Source organism: Gossypium arboreum, chromosome 2 (genome assembly GCF_025698485.1).
Source record: "Gossypium arboreum isolate Shixiya-1 chromosome 2, ASM2569848v2, whole genome shotgun sequence".
Lineage (NCBI taxonomy): Eukaryota > Viridiplantae > Streptophyta > Magnoliopsida > Malvales > Malvaceae > Gossypium > Gossypium arboreum.
In genome coordinates this window covers 23,113,477-23,138,768 of record NC_069071.1, presented here as the reverse complement: position 1 = coordinate 23,138,768, position 25,292 = coordinate 23,113,477, and the positions used below count along the sequence as shown (strand labels likewise).

Here is a 25,292-nt window from a genome sequence, read left to right as displayed (position 1 = left end):
TCAAAAGTCAGTTAGGCATTGAGCACAATTAGAAACTTATCCGAGAACTAGAAGCATCCATCACAATCACACTGGAAGTATGACGTGCATCAAAGTAGCGAGCGGCTGAGATGTTGTTAAGGAGAGCAAAGAATTTGGGCAAGAGATTATTCACAGGGAAGGTTTGGGAAGAGAAATAGGACGAGTTGGTGGAAGAAGAAAAACTGGATGCGATGGAGAGTGAGACGGAGGAGAAGGGAAGAGGGGGAAAGGTAAACTGGATGTGATGGTGAATTGAATTGAAACAACAAACACGACCATCACATGGGCTTCTAATTTAAAAAACACTTTCATTAGCACTTATGACATATTTTTGTATAAGAAAATGTAAGAAAATAAATCAAGACATATTTTTAGAATTTGAAATTCGAAATACTTTTTTGAAGTATGGTACATTTATGATAGGAATCAAACGCTTTTTATATAAAGTAACATATACAACCTAATATCTAGTTTGTTTTGATAAATCCTTAAAACAAATACAAAATGCTAACAATTAATACAAAGCTATACAAATTACATAAGTATTTTTAAATCGTTAGATGTGGAACTGAAATTGTGATATCTAAAAATAATATTATTTTCATTACAACTAGTTAGTTTAGTTACAAGAAAGGAGTTCTCTTTTAGGAAACCACAAACTAAAAAGTTTCTATTGACGGCCTAATTAAATAGAAAGGATAATTAAATAAATAAAATGATACAATAAATACTAAAGATTCCTTTTGAATCTTAAAATTGCTATTTCAATGCGTTATTATTTATCAATAAAAATTAAATGTTTCCTAATAAATTTGACATTTTACATTGAATTGGTCCATTCACCTTCAATCACGACGATTGACTAAAAAATATGTTATTATGATTTCAAGCAAGCCACTATGGTGAAACCAGTAGACACGATGCTCTTAGGAAGTAGTGCTAGAGCATCTTGATTCGAGTCCGAGTGGTGGCATAATATCTTCTAAAAGAGATAGAATAAGTCCTATAATGAAAATGAATTTCATTCCTGATTACCATTCCATAAAATTTAGAAACCCTCGTTTTTTTTTCATAATTTTTATGATTTTTTCAACTTTAGAGCATATATTAACTCATATATCTTTTTTAGTCATTTCAGTTGTAATTACAATTCATTTTTTAACCTTATTCTTATTAATAGATGAAGTCGTAGGACTATATGATTCATCAGAAAATGGCATAATAGTCACCTTTTTTTGTATAACAAGATTATTAGTCACTCGTTGGATTTATTCTGGACATTTCTGATTAAGTGATTTATATGAATCATTAATCTTTCTTTGATGGGGTTTCTCCCTTATTCATATGGTTTCCTATTTAAAATTTAAAAAATGCAAAAATAAGTTAAGTGCAATAACCGCACCAAGTGCTATTTTTACCCAACGCTTTGCCACTTTGGGTCTTTTAACCAAAATGCATCAATCTACAATATTAACACCTGCTCTCCAATCCCAATGGTTAATGATGCACGTAAGTATGATAGAATTAGGCTATGCAACTCTTTTATGTGGATCATTATTATCAATAGCTCTTCTAGTCATTACATTTTGAAAGGCCATAAAGATTATTGGTGAAAACAATAACTTTTCATTTTCGTTTGGGAAAATCCAATACATGAATGAAAGAAGCAATGTTTTACTAAACACTTATTTTCTTTCTTCTAAAAATTATTACAGATATCAATTGACTCAACGATTGGATCTTTGAAGTTATCGTATTATTAACCTAGGGTTCATCTTTTTAACCATAGGAATTCTTTCGGGAGCCGTATAGGTTAATTAGGTGTGGGGATCATATTGGAGTTGGGACCTAAAGGAAACCTAGGCGTTTATTACTTGGACCGTATTCACAATTTATTTTCATACCTGAACAAATACAAATTTGGAAGGTGCAAATTTCGCACTTGTGGCTTCCATGGGATTTCTTATAGTTTGGATATGCTATTTTAGGGTCAAAGATGTCTGATTAAAACTAAATTTAATGCTTTTACCTTTTCTTTACTTAAACTTAAAAGAGAAGGAAAAAGACTTCTTCTTTTTTTTTTTTTATTGTACAACGAACACTTTTAAAAATCATAGGATTACTTTTTGATTTTTTTATTAATGAAAATTACCTCTAAAAATAATTATATAGAATAGTTTCAACATTCTTGCTTGATAATAAGAGAACAAAATTTGGATAAATACCAATACCTATTATTGGTAAAAGATAAAGATCAAAACAAATAACTCTCGTGGTCTAGAATATAAAAAATAAGAACTTGAAGCATTAAATAGCTTGTATCCATAGAACATTTGATGTGATGTAGATAATGAATAAATAAGAGTTAATATCATTCCATTTGCCACTACGAAAGTAATTAGTATTTTTGGCATTGAAAAATATTTTTGGCTCGTAATTATTCCAAAAAAGATTATCAATTCTACAACAAAACCACCCATGCTCGGTAATGTAAGAAAAGCCATGAATAAGATACTAAACATCTTAAATATTTTGGGAATCGAAATGGTCGTTCTGCCCATTTCGTCGAGATAAACAAGACGCATAATTGAGTGACCAACAAGTACACTTTTGAAAACGTTGGTGACCAAATTATTATATTCTTTTAGTTGAATGACCAAAACAAAAGTTTATCCATAATTGGGTGACTAATGTTGTAGTTTATTCAATAAGAGACAATAACTAAATGAAGAGAGCTAAATGTTTGAAGCAAACCCTAACGTAAGATTAAAGCCTCGAATTATCATTTTGAAAAAAAATCTATATAGAATTTTTAGAATGTTTAAAATATTTTATATATTTTGAGTTTGTTTTAATTTTATAGATTTTGAAAAAGAAGATTATATTTTTAAATTTTTTTCAAGATTATTTTGAATTTTTATAATTTTTTAGAAAATTTCAATCTATTCATTTTCAAAACTAAAACTTAAAAGAAATATATCTATACAAATTTATTAATTTATTTTTCAGATATTCGAGTTGTGCAAAGAAATGATATATTGATACAATAATTTAAATGACTCTAAATTTATTTGAGTAGACGCTTACATAAATAGGTTGTCTACTCAAATTTTAATTTTCAAATTTAATTTGATATTTAATCTGAAACATGAATTTTAATTTTTGTAATTATATAAATTAAAATTAAAATTTAGTTTAAATGTATATATAAAATTTTTATTTTAATTTAATTATACATTTAAAAAATAAAAAATCAATATATTTTTATATTAAATACATTTAAATATGTGTATGTAGAATGTCCATTACCTTCCGTTTAAATTACATTAATCGTATTTATTGTGTTTGGACTTTACCTTAATATTATAAATAATAAAAAAATTCAAAAAAGCCGAAAGTAAATTAAACTGTGGGAGGGGTGCCTGCGACTTCCATATCCAAGCCCATTAATGATTAAACTCAATATATAATACAAAAAAAAGACACCCTTCCTTTTTTAACATTCATTTGGATCTCTCTCCTCTCCTCTCGTCTCTCTATCACTAGGGTTTTGCGTCTGCTCATTTGTAAGTAAGTCCCCATCCGTTAGCTCTTCTTTACTATCTAACTCTATAATCTTAATCTCTTTTACGTTTATACTTTACTCTTTTTCTTCTTTTTTGTAATATATATCTTTCTTAATTTCCTCTTTTTTCTAGCTTTACAAAATGAGGTTTGCATAGGGTTTTTTTGGTCCCCTTTTCTCGGTTATTTTTTTTCATTTTTTTTCTTGAATATCCATGTCCTACCAAACGTCAGGTTCCTGCTTCGCTAGCTTTCTGAACGTGAGAATGTTAATTCATTTTAGTTCTATTTTGTCTCTGCTTTATCTCAAACAGGTCATTTTAATAGTGGGTATTGATGTTTAAATAGAGAGAAAAAAAAAAGAGAGAGTTTCTTGATTTTAAGTTTATATATAGTTATGGCAAAACCCTTGGTTCTGGGCTTTACACATGCACATATTGTCATAGCAGTGCTTGTTGGCCAACTTTTGCTTTCAAAGAGCAGCTTTCATTTTTTTTGATTCTTATCTTTTAAGGTGCCCCCTTTGATTATTATATGATATGGATTCCATCCTGTTGTCTTTTCCATTTTATTTTATTATATTGTCGGGTGTTTTTAAAGATACTAAGTAGTTGGAGGCAAAATGTAATTCTTACCTCTAAGCTAAGGAAGAAGAAGAAGAAACATACATAGAAAATGTCATCTGTTGTGGGTATTTTCTAATAAGTTGAAAAGAAGACTGCTTGATGAACCTGAACCTAGTATTTATTTTTTCCTTTTTTTTTTTTTGTTTATGTATGCATGTAAGTGAAGAAAGGATCCTTAGCTATTTTTTTAGATAAGTTGACTTGGCTATTAATTTGGAGATTACTGCTTTTTTCATAAGAGTTTCTTGTGCTGACAGTTTCATTAGTCTGGTAATGGGGAAGATGCAATTTGATATTAAAATGGGAATTCAAGTTTTAGCAAACATCTTTCTCTTTCCTTTATTTTCTTTTTAATTTCTCCCTTTCATTGTCTTATTATGGTACTTTCTTAATTTCTGGTTCATGTTGAAGTCAGCTTGCACAGTTTTTTTGCTGTCACTGATGTGTATTTGATTGCATGTGACGCTAGAAAAAAACCATTCTACTTAGGCAACTTGCCTGCAAATTGAGATTAAGTTGTAGAAAGAATGTATTAGCCATATTTGAATCTATGCTCAAGTGTCCTTCCCTTCAGGAATGACATTGGTTTTAATTGCACTAATCAGCCTGCCTTATCAGTAAACCTTATAACCTCTTTTCCAAGTTAATATAGTTGAAACTCTACTAATGAGTATCCATTGGGTTTACAGGTTATTTGACTAGTATACCATTAGTCCTTCTCCTCTTCATTGTCTGTGCACAATAATGCTTCTGTATGTTTAATATGATCAAGTAGGATACTTACAGTTATATTTGTACTTACTAGTAACTTTTTCCAATCCAAACATTTATTGGATTTATGCAGGCTCTTCTACTTTTACTCTACCCCCACTAAGTTTATGAAGCTGTTCTCATGTATATTTCCCATAGCACAGTCATTTGCTAGTTATAATTTGAAGACGAGTTGTTAATTAGCTGAATGCTGGAACATATCCTTTCCGTTTGATTGGTGACTGTTCCATTAATAATAACATTTTTGGTGGTTACTGTGAATGTATGTTTGTCTTAATGTGCTATTTTCCAATTGGGGAATGTTTAATAAGATTTTTTTATTAAAATCTGGGCATGGTGTTTGTTGGTAAATATCTGTTTCTGTTACACAAGTTTTGGTGACTAGTGTCTGCCTCTTGGGCATCAATTTTTTATTTATATATTGTGTTCTTGCTACTATTCCTACACACATTTTCGCTGTTTAGCTTAGTGGTCTAGTGAGAAACTATAATTTGATTTCTGATAATTTCTTTGAATTTACCACATCTGTTAATAGGCAGATATCCTAGTTTTCACAAAAAGAGAAAAAAACTCAAAAAGAGTTATTGTTTCTTGGCTTCTTGCTGCAATGGGAGATGCAGAAAATGCCCTTCCACCTTCAAAGAAGAGGGCTGCTGGAAGAGAAATTTCTCGGGATAACCCTGGACTTGATGATGAGGAAGATTCTTCTGAACAAGAGACTGGAACTTTTAAGAGGGCTAGTGAAGAAGTGTTGGCAAACAGAAGAATTGTCAAAGTTCGGAGAAATCAAACCACTTCAACTGCCTCAGCGAATCCCTTCTCTGGGATTCGCTTGGTCCCCCCTACTGAACCAACTACTACTCCTGCTGCACCTAGTTCAGCCCCTGAATCTGGCACAATCACGTCTCAGGTTACAGCTGATGCACCAATTTCTAGTGAGAAAGAAGTTTCAGAAGATGGGAAAAATAATGTTAACAAATCTGAAAAGAGTGAGGAAGGAAATGACCGGGAGCCAGAGAAAAATAATGATGAAACTGAGCCTGATAATGCAAAGAGTGAAAGTGAGAATATTAAGCAGTCTGAAAGTAAGAAGGATGAGCCAGTTTCTGATGCTGTTTCTGATAAGGAAAGTGCTGAGGATGAGAGCAACGTTGCTGTAAATGAAGAAACTCAAAAGGAGGCCAATGATGAAAAACTGGCGGGAGTTGAGGCCAAGGATGAAGATAAGAAAGGTGACGAGACTGCAAATGCTGATAACAAAGATAAGAGTAGTGAAAATGCCGATTCAACTGCAGAAGGTGCATCATTGAGTTCATTCCAGCAGCTTTCAAGTAGCCAGAATGCCTTCACAGGACTCGCTGGCACTGGATTTTCTACTTCTTCATTCTCCTTTGGATCTACCACAAAGGATGGTCCTACAGGTGCTTTTGGTTTTGGTCTTTCAACAAATGGAAATTCATCCCTCTTCAACACATCAGGGACTTCAATTGTTTCTAAGAGTGAGGGAAGTGGATTTCCTGCCATGCAGGAGGTTCCAGTTGAGACAGGAGAAGAGAACGAGAAAGTTGTATTCTCTGCTGATTCTGTGCTGTTTGAATTCATAGATGGGGGTTGGAAAGAGCGTGGGAAGGGAGAACTTAAGGTGAATGTCTCAACAGCTGGAGCTGAAAGAGCCAGGTTGCTCATGAGAGCTAGAGGAAATTACAGGTTGATTCTGAACGCAAGTCTTTACCCAGATATGAAGCTGACAAATATGGACAAGAGAGGCATCACTTTTGCCTGCATGAATAGTACTGGTGAAGACAAAGAGGGTCTGTCTACATTCGCTTTGAAGTTCAAGGACTCTTCCATAGTTGAAGAGTTCCGTGTTGCTGTAATGGCACACAAAGGTAACACAGCTACTGTTCTGAAGACTCCTGAAAATTCCCCTTAAGCTGCAGAAGCTTGAAAAGGTATCTCCTCTAGATCTGATCTATCCTGAACTTGCCATTACCAGTAGTCCTCTTTTGTTATTGAGGAAGTATCGTTGCTTGGGCATATGCTTTTATAATACCTATGCTCTTATATGTAGCAGAGTCCGAGTCAACCGAGACCAGTTCAATCTGTTTTTGATTGTTATAAATCGTGTATGTAGGAGAGTCAGTCAATAGAGACCAATCAAATCTTTTATCGGTTGTTATAAACTATGTAGCCTGCGGGAGAATGTTTCAACCTCTCTTGTTTTTCATGGTTCCCGTCATATGGAATTAAACAACTTCATGAGCTGCCAAGCTATCAAGATATGCAATGTTTACTGTTTACTATATCTGTGCCATTGGTATGGGATTAATATGTGGAATTTCAGTGTCATTTATGTGGGGGTTGGGAGGTTTATAGTATGATAGGATTAAGTATAGATATGTAGCTATGATGATATTTCAATTTTTTCAGCTCATTCGGGCACTGGTTTCGGTGTGTGACCGAGTGTATGAAAAAACAGAACTTAAAAATTTGAACATATTCGTATACTGAAATATTTTATCTTTATTAAGCTTTGAATGTAAGGATGGAGTGGCTGGAACAAGTATGGAAGTGGAAATGACAAATCCGAACTAAGGCTTGCTTTGTTTGTGATTAGATATTTAGAGGTGAATAGGAGATTGACGTATTTGAAACTTGGTCGAGTAGTTTGGGAGTGTAATTTAGTTTTTGAATTTTTACTCGATTTAGAGTACAAATTATCCAACTTATTGCTTTAAAGTTGAAATTGAGACTTTATTATTTTTCATTGGACACATTAGTTTAATCAAACAAGCTGTTGGACGTTTAAGGTGAAAATTATTCAATTTTGTAACTAAAGGATTTATGAGTAGATTGTAATTGATTGATTAAGTCACATAAAAAACCATAAAGAAATTATGTTGATCTTTTGAAAGTGAATTTACGTTTTTAATTCAAATCTTACAAAATAACTTCATTTTTCCCAATTCAAATCTTAACATAATTAATGGGAATCAATATTTTTTCTAAGGGTAAAGCATATCATCAGTTACTCAACTTTTAAAAAATAATAAATTAATCTTACTAACTTTTTTTAATTAATGACATCACAGACTTCTTACTGTCATTTAGCTGGCCAGTTGGTAGGTTTGTTGTTATTTAAACAATCGCATTTAAAAACCTTGGCTGGGCAGTATAAGAAGAAGAGAAAAAGAAGAAGAAGAAAAGTATAAGAAGAAGAGAAAAAGAAGAAGAAGAAAAGAAGAAATAGAGATGTCGACCGTGATTCCAATGTGCTATTGTGGAAACCCAGCCAATTTAAAATTTTTTTGGTCCAATGACAACTTAAGTAGGAGGTTTTTTGGATGTAAGAAGTATGAGAGTGGGTTTCGAAATCCATGTCTTTTCACCTAGTTTGATCCACCATTGATGATTCACAAGTTTATTGTTGAGTGTTTAGAAACAAGTTAGAACATTGAAGCATGGAAGGAGAAGGGAGAGAAAAACATGGTGTTTGGTGTTATTATTTGTAATGTTGTTGTTGTTTAAATGAAAAACCAACTTATATGATAACTGGTATTGCTGTTGTTGTTGAAATGGAAAACCAGCTTATGTGATTGTTAGTATTGAGGTTGTTGAAATGGAAAATAGTATTGGTGTCGTTATTTGGTTTCGGGTTTTAGATTAAATTCTTTATATTTTCTCTAATGAAATTGATTAAATAAGAGTTGCATAAATAGAGCAAGTGTTTACAACAAGAGAAAAAAAAAAGGCCAAACAGAGCAAGTGTTTATATACTAACCAAGGCATGAGCAAATGTGTAACACCCCTCACCCGTATTCAATGTCGAAATAGGTTTACGGAGCATTATCGGACTTATAACATAAATAACCATCCATTTCACATTCATTTACAATATCATGTAATCAACATTCAATACTATTCACATCGTCCCTATTACGAGCCTATGAGGCCCAAAACATGCATTTGAAGTGGTTTGGGACTAAACCGATAGCTCGAGAAATTTTTGAAACACGTAGAAAATTTTTCAAACTACAGGGACACACGCCCGTGTCACAGACCATGTGGACATTCGAAATGGGATCAAATGGCCGTGTCCCAGCCTGTGTCTGACCCCATGTAATTCTCTGACTTGGGTCACACGGCCAACACACACGCCCGTATGCCTTAAGAAATGGCCACACACGCCCATGTACCAGGCCGTGTGCTAGGCCATGCCAATCTTGTAGGGTACACTAACTTATGCCATACGGTTAGGTCACACGCCCGTATGCTGGGCCGTATAGAGCATATTGACTTGATTTCTATTTCAACACCAGGGGATACACGGCCTTGTAACTTGACCGTGTGTCATACACGGTTGAGACACACGCCCGTGTCTCTACCCGTGTGGGCAAAAATAGGCTATTTACCAAGTCATTTTGCCACCCAAACTTGCTTACACCTACATCAACCCAATTGGCACCAAAACATGTCATAATTAGGCATTCAACCAACCTCAATCAAGCATAATTCATACCATTTCAGTACCAACCAATACAAAACACATCAATACCACAATGTGCCATTCAATTTCCTACCAAAACTCATAATCTCAAATCAACAATATAATCACTTTCAAACATGCATCATTTAGCCAAATTTAATTCTCAGCCATTTAGTACCCCTAATTACCAAATACCAACTAACATCACATATCCATAATCAAGCACATAACAAGAGTCATTTACACAATTATATACACAACCAAATCAACTAAAATAAGCCAACTCTTATGACTATATACAAAACCAAACACTTAATATTTACAAGCCATTCAAATGACTAAATTTATTAACAATATATATACCAACATGACCAAACTCCCTATACATGCCATATACTCAAATTACTTAAGTTCAAAAGTACCAAAGTGATAATTGGATAGTGTGATGAAGTCTCCGACTATTCCTGAATCCGAGCTAGCTTTGATTTCACTATAAAACATGGAAAATAAACAAAATAAGCTATAAAGCTTAGTAAGTTCGTATAACAATAAACTTAACTTACCAAATATGCACAATTTAAGCAATTTAAACATATCATAACATATCTCATTTTGAACCATCAACCTACCACAAATTTCATTCACAAGGTTAGATACAAATTTCACAAGTTTCTTGAATTCAATGCTTGTACGGTTTATGTACATACCTGAACTATCTAGTATCAATTTCATACTCATCCACATCATTGATTTACCCGTTGAACTATTCGGAATACTATCAGATACTCGAGAATCTCTCACCCTAAGTGCCACATATATAGCCGAAGCTATCTCAATCTCGTATCACATATAATGCTTACTCTTGAGCTATCAACGGGTCTACTCACACAAGCTGACGGTCATGACGAAGTTACACGGTGTTGCTCACATAAGCTGACAAGTATCCGCAACACATGCCGGATAACTCAACCACCGGTAGGATGTACGGACCAGCGCCCAAATCACATAACCCCTAATGACATGTCATTCGTATCCTAATCTATTCCTAAGGTTCAACCGGGATTTTCTCACTTACCGAATCGTCGTTGAATATATCTGTAATGTCGTATTCACAATTTATGCAATATCAAGGCATTTAAAACAAAAATATAATAATGTTTAATACATACGAACTTACCTCGAATGCAAAAACGATGAAACGAGTCGATTAGTCCAAAATCTTATTCTTTCCCCGATCTAAATCTGTATTTTTCTTTTCTTGATCTAAATGTAATAAAAATTAACTTATTTAATTATCACTCTATTCAATTTAGTCCAAAATGCACATTAAGGTAACTTTACACTTTTGCCCCTAATATTTTAATATTTTTACAATTTAGTCCTTATTTCATAGAATTACAAATTCATGAAATTCAACCAAAACCCATGCTAGTCGAATTCCAATTAGGTCCCTAGCAGTCCATATTTTTCATTTATTTCACAATTTAACCACCAAGTTTACACAATTCACAATTTAATCCTTAATTGGACATTTTACTAAAAATCACTTAACAATGTTGTTTATCTAACAATAAGCATGCATTTTTTACCCTTAAACATAAAAAAACATATAGATTCATCAATGTGAAAACCCTAAACCTTTAACATTTTTACAAATTAGTCCCTAGGCTAGCTGATTAAGCTAGAACGATCTCAAAAACATAGAAATCATTAAAAATGGGACAAAAATCATACCTAACTGAGCATGAGAAGCTTGGCCGAATGTAAACCTAACAATGGATTCTTCTCCTTTCAATATTCGATTGAAGAACCATAAAAGATGATGACTTTAATTTTTTTGTTTTACTAATTTATTAACATGTATTTAAAATTTACTAAAATAACCTTATTACAAAACCATTTAATATCATTCATTTTATGTCCATTTGTGTCCACTTAATTTAATAATGGGATAATTGCAACATAAAACCCTTAACTATTTAATTTCATAGCCATTTAATACCTTTAGCCAATAGAACATCACTTTTGCACTTTACGCGATTTAATCCTTTTTATCGCATTAAGTATTCAAAAAATAAAATTTCTTAATGAAAATTTCACACATACATAATATCATTCTGTAGACATTAAAATAATAATAAAGTAATTATTCTGACCTCGGATTTGTGGTCCCAAAACCACTGTTCCGATTTGACTAAAAACGGGTTGTTACAAAATGTATAACAATATGTATATATGTAAGTATGTATGCATGCGGACATGTGTTTGTGTGAATGTGAAGAACCATAAAAATGAACTTTGCATCATTTGGGAGATTATATTTCATGGTGAGTAGAAGCTTACAGACCGAAATGTCATGGGCTAGAAAGGGTATCAGCTTGCTTGTATGTTTTAGCTGAGACTTGAAAGTTGAAAGACTAATGTCAATATCATACATTTGTATTTTACTTCATTTGATTTTCTGAATACCCTATGGGATGTTTAATCTTCTTTTAAGACTTGAAAGAGTATTTGGTTATTGTTTTTCATTTACTTATATTGCATCGATCAATGCTCCCTTTTATTGAATCCTCAACCGAAGATAACATTTTTCATCATCTTTTTTTGGACTTTGTCTCGAATGGTAGAAGAGACAAAATAGATGAAACAAAAAGCATAAAACATTGGTAGAAATTATACTTCATTCATTAATTAAGGCCAAATTGTTTACAAAAGGAATGGCAAACTATTGCCAAATTTGCCTACAATTTAGTACAATTCAACTCATTTAATTGTGACAAATTAAAAAATATATTCAATAACTATTTGCCTAAGTTAAAATACCAGTAGCAATAATAGACAAATTTACAAAAAATAATTTGCCTAAGTTAAGAAATCAGTAGCAGTAATAGGCAACTTTGCACAATAAACTCAAAAAGTTAACAAAATAAACTTTCGGTTCACAATGTCATCGATGGGTCTGAGACAGATGACTCTTAAGTAGAAGGCATCCATCTAACAGTGGTTGGTTCTCCAGTTGCTTTCCTTTTAAATTGAAGCTTTTCTCTTAAGACAGCTTCTTGGTAAGTTGGGGCAGCTTGTTGATGAGTTGGGGCTATTTCTTGGTGAGTTGGTGTAACGCCCTTAACCCGTCTCCATTGCCAGAATTAGGTCACAGGATATTACGACGATTAACATATTCGATAATATTTAAACACAATTCAAAAATCAATGTAAAAATCATAAATCAATGTCCAATCAATAATCATAGCATTCATACAAAAACGGAACTTAAATCGGGCCTTCAGAACTTAAAAATCAATTTAGAAACAAGCAAGGACTAATCTGAAACAAAACAGAAAAATGTGAAAAATAATATAAACAGGGGTCACATGGCTATGTGGCTAGACCGTATGAACATTCAAAGTCGGGACACACAACTGTGTCCCAACCCGTGTGTCCAGCTGTGTGGGTATTCAAAATATGGCCATACGGCCGTGTCACAGGCCATGTAACATACTAACTTGAAACACATAGCCGTGTGGGTGACTATGTGTGGTACACGACCATGTAACAACCCGTGTCCCAGGCTGTGTGCAACATAATTTGCCTTAAAACTAGCCAAAACTTTAACCTTTTCTTGCACAACAAACCATACCATTTCCAAACATTTTCATATGATCAAAACACTTTAAATCATACCAAAAACATATCAAATCAACCATCCTATGAACCTAACTAATATGCTACCAAAGGCACTACAATTCATACACCAAATCAATCCAACCAACATATTAAGTTCATTAATTAAGCACATATTAAACATACCAAAACAATTTCAAACATACATGTCATTCAACCATGGTTTAACTATCATCACAAGGCATGCATAAGTATTAAACAATTTATCAATTTATACCATAATTTACAATCCATTAACTATAAACATTAAGGCATACATAAGCTTGACACCACTCAAAACATACCAAATTGCCAAACTACAATCAGGCCCTATTACATGGAAAAACACACATATATCATTTAATCTAAATTTCTATCCAATGTGCCCTTATTGGTACCACAAGTTAACATCCAAATCAACTCAAACTCAATGCCCTAAATTCATACTTCAAGCTTACCTCACGCACCTACCATTTAACCACTTTATTCACACTTCAATGAACCAAATGCCATCTAAATCACAAGGCATTCACAAGTGACCAAAACTCATACTTACATATATACATTTATAGGCCAACATCAAGGCATATAGGCAAATAAACTCCTATTACATGCCATTTATAATTGTTAACCAAAACAATCAAAACTACCAATATGACGAATGAATAGTATGATGGTGCTCTGAAGAGATTCCAATCGATCGAGCTTTTCGATGATCTAAAGGAAAAGAAAACAACTAACGTAAGCAATAATGCTTAGTAAGCTTGTATAAATCTTAAACGTAAATTTACCGAATAGGCTCAATTTATGTATTTCATAAATAGTTTCTTTGACATGCTTAAGAGATTATCCATTTCTTATTACAACTCCAATCTCGCAAGTAAGGGGGTTCAATAATGAAACCTCAAACATCCATCCATATCAAGGAATATATACTAAAAGAAAATCCATATACATAATATTCATTACATTTTTAATATGTAACGTTCATACCTTCAGAGCTCTTATGCCAAAACATTTCATTCCATGTATTATAGTTTCTTAACATTTTATATAATTAAGTTCATTCGTTTAAGCCTTTATTACATGTTGAACCAAATGAAACAAAGTAGGATACCCGGGAACCATGCTCAAATAAAGTGTGCTTGTACATGTAAGCTGTGGGTCAGGATATTAAGCTACACGATGCTGCTCACACGAACTATGATGAATCCGCAACAAATGCAGGACCTCAGCCATCGTTAGGACATCCAAGACCAGCACCCGAAATTGTATAACCCCTAATGACATGTCGTTTGTATCCTAGGTCTTTACAAGGTTCAAACGGGGCATATTACATCCTTTGATTCCTTTTTCGACATAACATTTCATATACATTTACATTTTTCTACAATTCGTCAATTGATCACCATAATCATTTAATCTCATTAAGCATATAACACATAATAATCATTTAAGTATAACTAACATAAATATTCATTAACATTTAAACAAATTTACAAATAATGAATTAACAATTATACGAACTTACCTCGACAAAAACAGTTGTAAAAACGAAGCTGACGACTAACTCGACATATTAGCTTTTCCTCTTTTTAGATCCGTATGATTCGTTTCTTGATCTAAATAATAATTTTCATTCAATTAAACTAGTTAAATAACTTAATATAATTAATACAACTTTTAACCCTTATCAATTGGAAATTTACAAAATTACCCCAATATTTTACCTTTTATGCAATTTAGTCCCTAAACTCGAAAATTGCAATTTAACCACTTTTAATTAAAATTCATGCTAGCCGATTTTCTCTTAGTCTTATAACAACCCATATTTTTCCTTATTTCACACAATTTACAATGAATTTTACTATTTCAACAATTTAATCCCTAAACATTAAAATCATTAAAAATAACTTAACAAAATACATATATTTAACAACCAAGCTTAATAATCTATCAATTAAATTCACAAACACACTTAAACCATTCATGGAAAGTCCTTAAACTTTTAACAGTTTTACAAATTGACCCCTAGGTTAGCTAGATTAAAGCTAAAACGATTACAATAAGATAAAAGTTACTAAAAACGGGGGCTAAAATTACTCACATGCAAGTTAGAATATGAACCAAAATTCTCGAAGTTTTTGCTTCCATGGTGATTTGGCCAATTAAGGTGAAAATGGGGAAGATGAACACTTAATTGTTTTTTTTTTTTGTTTATGTTATCTTATTTACTATTTTACTATTTTACCCTTACAATATTAGTTAAAACTTCAACCAAACCTTGTCCATAATTTCCACTAACCATATATATGGTATAATTACCATATAAGTCCTTCCTTATTTAATAATTAAGCCATCTCATCATTATAATTCAATAGTGATTAGATTTTACATCTTTACAATTTAGCCCTTTTAATTAATTAATTGTTTAAACATTAAAATTTCTTAACCAAATTTTAATATGACCCTAATAATACTCCTTAAATATTTAATCACTTCACTTTACTGAAATGAGGTCCCGATACCTCCTTTTTAAAACCACTTGATTTTAGAGATATACCACATAAATTTAATTATTCATTTAATTAAAAATTATTAAACCAAAATTTAAATAATATTATACTTGACTCATAAATATTAATAATATTTTTAAAATTTTTGTTGAATTTGTGGTCCCGAAACCACTATTTTTGACATTACTGAAAATAGACTCTTACAGTTTGGGTAGCTTTTTAATGAGTTGGGGCAACCACTTGTTTATGAACACCAAACTTTGCGTCTTGTGATCTACAAAAACAAGTGAAATCCATCAAATACATTGCATATGTAAGTAACTAATGAAGCTAAGGCAGATGACTTACTGGAATGTTTTGGACGAATTCTCCTCTGCAACTCCTCTTATCATATCCTAATTTCTTGCATTTACTCCACTTCATTTCCACCCATTTTTAGTTAGCTTTGTTGTGCTTGTGGTTCATCAGGTTCTTTCCTTCTCACCTTGTAGGTTTGCCAGGTGGCTTTCTTAGTGTAAGAGGTAGTATTGGCAGCATATCTGCCACAGATTCTTATTGTTTAGAACCCCTTACTAGCCTGATGAAGTTGGAGTAAATAGCAAGTTGGGTTTGCTTGGTGTACTAGGTTTATACATGAGTTTCAGGGTATTCATCTTTTAGATGAATGAAAACCACCACATGCATTCAAGGGATGCTAGTGAGATACCAATTCTTGTAGGAGCAGGAATTCTCAACTAGGCCCACCACATACTGACTGCCTGGACCATATTCAACCTGATATCTATCCCCACCAGTATGTGGTGGAACACACCTAAAAAAAATCACTAAAACATATCATACTTAAGTAAAGGCAGCATGTGATGAGCCCCACGAACATGTGATGGTAGAATAAAGGCATACATATATTTGAAAATGATCTATTTACCTTAATGAATCTTTCATATTGACATCCAGTTTTTTCTTGATCTTTAGACACAAGTGCCCTTAAAAGTTTTTAGCTTCTTCTTTCTTCTTAACAATCAACAATATGATCTTGGTCCTAATTATTTCCATCTGTTGGGAAATGTGCCCATATTTTAGTAAACATGTTTATATCTTTGAACAATAAATAAATAAATAAAGTTAATTTCACATTTCACTATTATATCTTTTGTGTTTCTGTATTTTATATTTTGCATGCATAGCGAAATTATGACAAGAAAATATTAGCTCATTGATTGTCTAAAGTTCAAACTGAAGATAAGTTGCATTGTAAAGAATGTTTACATTGCAAGAAAGACAACTTACTTCAGTAGATAATCTAAATGAGCCCGTAATCTCGTAAAAGAATCAAAGTGAGCATTTGATTCAAATACTGAGAAGGATTATTATGTCATCTACAATTCTAATTGGGGAGATGACTAGTCTTGGCTATCAGAGCAGTTGACTCCATGAGTGGAGACATAGATTTACATTGCAATAAAGACAACTTATTTCTGTAACTAATCTAAACGAGTCTATAATCCCATAAAAGAATCAAAGTGATCATTTGATTCAAATACTTAGAAAGATTATTATGTCATCTACAATTCCATTTGGGAAGATAACTAGTCTTAGCCATTGGAGCAGTTAACTGCACAGGTAGAAACATAGATGTATTCAAAGGGTGAGCAAAATTCGATTCGATTCGAAAAAATTGAAAAAAATTTAAATTTCGAGTTAATCGAATTATTTGAGTAAACTCGAATAAGAATTTCAGATTTCGATTTCGGGTCGAGTCGAGTTGAATTTTTACAATTCGAATAACTCAAATAATTCGCATAACAAATTAGTATAAATACCCTTTTAGTCCCTATCAATTTGAAAATGAGCAAATTGGTCTTTCTCTTAACAAAATTACAAAATAATCAAAATAATTTTCATAAATTGAAAATAATTTTTAAAATTCAAAATATTTATAAAATTCTAAAATTTTTATTTTAAAAATTATATTTTTAAAAAAAATCTAAAATATATATAAAAATTAAAAACTTTATAAAACAATGATTTTGGAATCTAAATAAGTTATTAATGATTCAAGTTTATCGTACTAAAATATCTTATTGTTATTATTATGCTTTAAAATTTTTTAATTATATATGGTTTCAAATTTATGTGCTCTAACATAGAAATAGTTATATTGTAATAAGATTTTAATTTGACATTATTAATTTTTCTAATTTAACTCGAATAATTTCACTCGATTCGATCAAACATTTAATTTGAGTTATTCGAAAATCCAAATAAGAAAAGGAAAAACTATGTCGTTTTGATAAATATTTACCTTAACCAAAGTTAAAAGTCAAAACTATTAAGTTAAAAAACAAAACTACATTGTTTTGATAAATGTTTACCTAGTAGTTTTACTTTCCTTTACTCAAAATTAATCTAAAAGATTGTACTTTGTCTACTAGTTAAATAATATGTCCATGTAAATGCAACATTAAGTATAAATAATAAGATTCATTAACTCGACTCAATTTGAAATTTTTTGACTCGATTTGACTCGATTCAAAGAAAATTTAAATTGAGTTTGGTTGCTAAAATAGGATTCATCAACTCGACTAACTCAAAATTTTTTGACTCGATTTGATTCGACTCGATCGAATACTCACACCTAGTGTATTCATTAGAAGAATGATACATTGGACTAGACCTATGAATAAATTATGAACTTGTTTGTGAATTAATTCACTTGTGATGTTTATGGTGTGGTTTACCTAAATCTTGAGTTAGTCACTGACCACGCGTATGCAACTCATATGCTTTGATATAAGTGGAGGCTTATATTCTAAAGATGATCGAGCTCATAGCAGGTATGTTGGGTACATGACTTGTGTATAGCATGACTTTACTAGCAATAATGGAATTCATACATTGATTAAAGTGTAACAACTTAATTTTTAGTGGTGTCAGAAACAGTGGTTCGAGATACTAAATCCGACAAGTGAGTTTGAAAATTTTATTATTTAGTGTTAATGAGAAAATTATGAATTTAGGAAGGTTTATGAATTAGTGATTTGTGCTTTAGAAATACTTATTAAATTAATTGGTTCCGAAATCGAGGTATCAAGACCTAAATTTTATAAATTGAGCTGTACATATTTTTATAAATATTTATGGAGTGTCATTGAGTTAGTATTAAAGTTTCGTTAGGAAATTTTAACGTTTGGATAGTTAATTAATTAAAAAGGACTAAATTGAAAAAGGTGCAAAACTCACTAAAATGGTTAAATGGTTCAAGTGTTAAATGAGAGAGGACTTGAAAGGCAAATTAGCCAAAGAAGATGGCTGAAACAACACAAGGGTAGAAGAAATAAACAAAATTAGTGTGAACTAAGGGCAAAATGATAAATTGGTTAAAGTTAAAAATAAAACAAGTGACTAAATTAAATTCTAGACATTTCTTCTTCTAATTTCCAGTCCATGACATTGAAGGTTCTCTAAGCTGGTTTTTGCATCATATTAAGAGCTCGTAGATCAACAAGAAAAAGGGAAATTAGTCTAGTAGTCCTTGAACTATTATCATTTTTACAATCCAACCCAGGTAAGTTCGTAAGGTTAAACTTTCATGATTATTTATTAATTTATGAATGATATAATGTATTTATTCATACTTTTATTATTGAAATTAACATTTATTATTAAAATAAGAAATTGAAATGAATGCTTAAAACAAGTAGAACGTAGGATTGAGTACAATTGTTTTATAGCAAAGGATGGATTGACGGATAAGACCATGGTTGGACCATGGCAATGTTTTTATGTAAGATCATAGCTGGGCTATGGCATTTTAATGAAAAGACTATAACTGGGTTATGGCACTTTGAATTTAGGACCATGGTGGGACCATGGCAGTATTTATAAGTAAGACCATAGCTGGGCTATGGCATTCTGACAATAAGACCATAACTGAGTTATGGCACTATGAATGTAAGACCATGGCTGGGCCTTGGCAATGCATGTGTACGACTATAGTTGGACTATGGCATAAAGAAAATGATGTACTCATATCCGTAAGCTGTTCCTCGATTCAATAAGAATTGGTCAAAGACCTATGTGAATGAATTGAAAGATATATTGATTATTAATTGTATTGATCTGAAGGAAGTGTATTCATTGACTTATGTTGTATTTGACAGGGATAATGTATGATTTATTTACAATTTAGTTTAATGTATTAAGTTCAGAAAGATCAACGTTTAATCTATTGAACTTACTAAGCTTCATTAAGCTTACTTGTGTCGTTTTATGTTCTTGTAGATTAACGTGTGATTGGGAGATCGAATCAACACATCAAGCCACACTATCCAGTTTAATCCGGTAGTTTTTGAAATGTAAATTTTGGTTTATATGGCATATATAGGGTTGGTTTGGCAATGAAATAGTTTGAATTATGGTTATGAATCTTAAATGTTTGTATGTGTGTAATTAGTAGTAGAAGTTGATAAATCAATGAAATGAGTTAAATAGGTAAATAAAAGTAATTGATGTTTATGTAATCGTTATATTATTTTTAGAACATGTATTGGTTGGTTTTGTTTGCTTGGTTGGGATATATTAGTGTATTTAAATATTGTGTTTAGGTTGATGTCAAAAAGGGTGAGAAAAGTTGCCTTAAAATGGCCTATTTTCATCTACACGGGCAGAGACACGGGCGTGTGTCTCAGCCGTGTGTGACACATAGCCATGTACATGGGTGTGTAGTCTGGCCATGTGTCATCTGCACCTTGAAATTTCAAAACAAAATGCCCAAGTATTTGTACACGGCCTAGCACACGGGCGTGTGGCTTGGTCGTGTGACACCTGCACCTTGCACATGGCCTAGCACACGGACGTGTGGTTGGCCGTGTGACCCAAGTCAGAGAGTTACACAGGTAAGGACACGGGCTGGGATGTGGCCGTGTGTCTCATATTGAATGCCCACATGGCCTAAGACACATGTGTATGGTTCACACGGTCGGCCACACGGGCGTGTGTCCCCTACTCCTAAGAAAAGTTTTGAGATTTTGAGAAAAATTCTTTGAGTATCCAGTTTAGTCCCGATCCATTTCTAAGTTGTATATTGGGGCCTCGAGGGCCCATCTAAGAGACAATATGAGTGTTAAATAAATGATTTTTTATATGTATAATAAAGGTTGTGAAATGTCTGAATTTATTTCGTAAAGTTCAGTAATGCTTCGTAAAACTATTTTGGCAACGGATAAGGGTTAGTGGTGTTACATTAAGAGTTAATGATATTCTCTCATTGGTATTGTGTGGATTGATAAATATGGAACATGGCCACGGGTTGTTTGTTCTCGAGCGAGTAATTTATCACAATCATTTGTTGACAGTGATCATATTAATCATTAAGAAGACACAATGGTGATAATGAGATAAAATATGATTATATTGAGTAAGTGGATTTAACTCACAAGAATCAAGGATATCATATAAGGGTAGCACACACATGATGAGGTCATTGTACAAAGTAGTTGGATGAATTGTTTTCGTAAAAAAGTATACAATAAGGAGTTTTCAATCATGTTACTTCTTGTGAACTGACTCCATGATTAAGTAAATTGTAAATTATCGGAACAATGCTTCTGGACATAATTGCAATTATTCGAGCCTAATTATATATATCCAATTAGTCCTTCCGCTGGCTTAACAAAAGCTCGATCGGACTGCATTTGAATCAGAAGGAAGTTCTACAACTTTGGAAATAATTTAATTGAGTCAATTTATTCGATGTGAAATTAAATTAGACAGTTGTGAGAATTGTTCAACTAGAAATTTTAATTAAAAATTTTTCTTGAAAAATTAATTTGGAAAATCTTAGTGATTTTTGGGAAAATTAATTTTGATTAAGAAAAATTAAACTAATCAAATTAATTAAAATAAATATGATATTTTTGGAAATTAATTTTCAAGTTAGATAATTGGCCCAATGGATAATTGAATTTGAAAATTGAACTTGAGATCGAAAATTGGGCCTAAGAACCAAAAACTGAGACTGAGACCCAAAAATTGGTTGAACCAGATCTGGCATGTGAAATTTGGTTGACCGACTAGACCAAACCTGTTGGACTGTTATTGGCCTGGACCAAACCAGCAATAGCCGAATCAATTCAGGGTGCCGTGAGGGTGTCGTACCTACGATGGCATCATTGGACACAACGGTGCCGACGACGACGATGGTGGCATTCCGATGGTCGGCAAGTGGTCTTTCGGCGGTTGAGCAGTGGAGGAATCACACTACTTCTGGGACTCTATCGAATAATTTGATTTCAAATTAACCATTCAAAAAATGATATTATTTTAATAAACTTTAATATTAAATTAAATGTAATATTTATCTTGATAGTATTTTATTAATTTAATATTAAAGTGATTATCTTAATATTAAATTTAATTTAATATTTATCTTATAGATAAGTATTAATTAATAGAATATTTATCTTGATAAGTATTATATTAATTTAATATTAAAGTGATTAAGTTTAATCATAGTTGAACTCTCAAAACTCTCTCTATATAAAGAGAGCCATGAGGTATTATTTTTCATACTTGAATTTAAGAGAAAGTTGTAGAGGGAAAATTCTCTGAAGAAATTATTTTAGAAAATTTCTAGAGATATTTTTTTACTTACAACTTGACCCAAAAGTTTAGAGAAATTGTGAAATTACCCCACTGGTAATTTTTGTGAAAAAAATTATGATTCGAAGTGAGCCCACACTCAATAGACGTGAGCTTGAAGATAGCGGAGAAGACTACTCGGTCAAAGCGCTCATCCTAGACAAATCAAAGGGTACGGTTTTGATTAAGTGTTTATTACTTTAGATAACAAAACCAAGTTCTTCTTTTGGAAAATTTTTAAAACTCTTATTTCCCTGAAACGTATTTTCTGCTGCGTTTTCCAAAGCCAATTTTCCAACAATCATCATTGTTAGAATAGGCATCCTTCTTTCTTAATGAACTTGCTCCTTAATGAACTACATATAGAAAATAAATAAGGGTATACCTTGTTAAAGCATTCACAAAGATTATTTATCCAATATGTCAGACTGGCTCCTAAATAAGAAGTGGGACCTTGACCAGTGACCAGGGTTCTTTCCCTTTAACCAATCATAAGCATGTTGATTGGTGTTCTTCAGTTTAGCCATGTCATCCTTAAAATCCCTTAGAGTACTTGCTTTAGCAGCTTTCCAAAGTAAATCTTTCAATTCTTTTTTTTTGAAACCAACTTTCTTGAACATGTAAGTGTCTAATACAGTGTCTTGTTTCTACATTAGGAAACAACATGGATATTGCTTCTACAAGTCCTTACAAATAGAAGAGAAACAATTTAATTCTTTAGCATACATCCTAAACAGAAAAAGCATAAAACAAAGCAAAAAAATGGAGTTTTACCTTCTAATTGTCAGACATGAAATATATCTGATAGGAGCTCAAAATTTCTAAGTCCAATGTGAGCAACTCCAAGAATCATCACAATGATGCTATGTTTTTACTTTCAACAGCAGTATATGTAATAGGATAGATGTCATTATTTGTATCTATCCCAACAGTCGCCAGAAGGTAGCCACCAAAGTATCCCTTCAAGAAATATCCATCTAAACCTATTATCCTCCTACAACCAGCCTTATACCCATCTTTGCATGCTTGCAAATAGACATACATACTTTGATACAACCGGTTATGCATATAACAGATTGTTGTTATTCCAACATTTTAGGTCCTAACCTCCAACAGATACTTATATATCTTCTTATATTATGCCTCATAACCCCTTTTAAGTAATTCCACTGCCCTAAGTTTAGGCTTCCTACATTTGGTTAATGAGACAAGGTAAAATAAATCTCCTTTAACATCTTGTTGTAATGATGTCAAAGAATAATTGGGATCAACAATGAACTTGTCTTTATAATGTTGAGCTAGCCAAGCTGAGGTTATATTTTTATTTTTATAGGCTTTAGAGCAAGTATGGTTAGGGTTTAAACTTCTAATTTGCTAAGTCTGGTTAGTAGGGTTATTAGGGTGTAGTTTAAAGGCCCATATGTACCAAGAACAATTTGAAATGCAAATTGCCTTTAACCTCTTTTGATCATTTTTAAGGAACTTAATAAAATAACTATTTAATCTACCATACTCCCTGGTAGCTTCTTTTAGACTATCTTTAGTTGAAAATAACATTCCAACCTCAAGCTTTGGATTATTCATGTCACTGTCTGAGTTGAACTTAGGCCAATTTTGGTCATCTCAAATTCATGTGCACTATTTAACCTCTCATAATCATCACTATCAGATAGTTCCCCTACTTTTGTATCATCTATGCTTAAGCCATCTAATTTAACCCTAACCATATTAGACACATCAAATTCAGACAGTTCTTCTTCACTCTCATTAAATTCATCATCAAGTTAACCTGCCAAACAAATTTAACCTCAATAAAGACAGTGGCAGACAATAACCAATACAAAAAACAATTTAATACAAACAAATTCATTTTTGTCTTGTACATGTCATTCACTTTAGTGCAAATAAATCCATTTCTGTCATGTACAATAACCAAACAATTTAATACAAACAAAGTCATTTCTATCATGCACATGCCATACACTTTAATTTAAAGAAATCCATTTTTGTCAAGTACAATAACCAAACAATTTAATACAAAAAAATTTGTTTCTTTCATGCATATGACAGACAATAACCAAAGAAATTTAAACCTGCCATACACTTTGATACAAACAATAATCATAATTGAATCGACATTTAAAAAATGTTCTTAACAACTAGGAACTGATTTGTCATATTTGATTCATATTTAAATCATATTTGAGTCATATGTGAATCCAAAGAAACTTGATACTGTTAGTCATAAAAATAGGAACTGGTTTGTCTCTTTCCTAAGTCTATTTGTATGCACATGGCAGACAATAACCAAAGAAATCTAAACCTACTATACACTTTGATACAAACAATAATCATATTTGAATCAAAATTTAGAAGAGGCATAATTGCAAAAAAGACCCTCAACGTTTATGGGTTTTTGGGTTTGAGCCATTGACCTTTTTTTATTGACGCCCTCAACATTAAAATTTTTCTATAAATCAACCCAACTTTAATGGAAGACGTTAGTTGATCATTAGTCAAACTGCAACGAACATAAGCTCTAAAAAAACAGAGCCCTCTCCCATTTTTTTTCCAAAAGTTTCTTCTAAATTCATAAATTCCTCTCAACACTCTACTAAAAAAACCTCCAGAATTTGCTTAATTTAAAAAAAAAAACCAACACCTTCAACACCTGTTTTGGATTTGCTCGTTGCATAATCTAAGTAAAAAAAAGCTCGCTCTCTCTATTTTAAGATGGGGTCAAAGATCATGAATTTGAATTCGATTCTTTTCGATAGATTCTATATTTATTAGTTTTTGAATTCAGTTTCTAGATTCTAATTTTGGTCTTTCAATTTTTTTTTGAAACTTGACCTTATTCCAATTTGGGTTGTTTGATTTTGAAAGTTTTTTGTGTTTTTTGATAGAGAGAGCAAATGGTTTTCAGTGGTTTTTTAAAATATATATTTTATCAATGGTTGCTATTGAAAATAGTGGTGAATCTAACAAGGGTTTTGGTGATGTGCAAGA

At 32.0% G+C, this 25,292-nt stretch overlaps 1 protein-coding gene across 2 annotated transcripts; it reads left to right on the top strand.

Annotated features, from left to right (window-relative positions):
• Nucleotides 1-3,456: 3,456 nt before the first annotated feature.
• LOC108467045 (nuclear pore complex protein NUP50A-like) lies at nt 3,457-7,285 on the top strand. 2 transcript variants are annotated; one of them, XM_017767507.2, is made up of 2 exons: nt 3,457-3,587; nt 5,518-7,285. In XM_017767507.2, the coding sequence occupies exon 2, from the start codon at nt 5,590-5,592 to the stop codon at nt 6,913-6,915; it is 1,326 nt and encodes a 441-aa protein (XP_017622996.1). In that variant the 5' UTR covers nt 3,457-3,587; nt 5,518-5,589; the 3' UTR covers nt 6,916-7,285. The 2 variants fall into 2 exon arrangements, with proteins under 2 accessions (XP_017622996.1, XP_017622994.1); XM_017767505.2 differs by having other exon boundaries at nt 3,463-3,591.
• Nucleotides 7,286-25,292: the final 18,007 nt, after the last annotated feature.

Coding starts and splice junctions, on each gene's coding strand:
- LOC108467045 (XM_017767507.2), top strand. CDS start 5,590: ATGGGAGATGCAGAAAATGCCCTTCCACCTTCAAAGAAGAGGGCTGCT.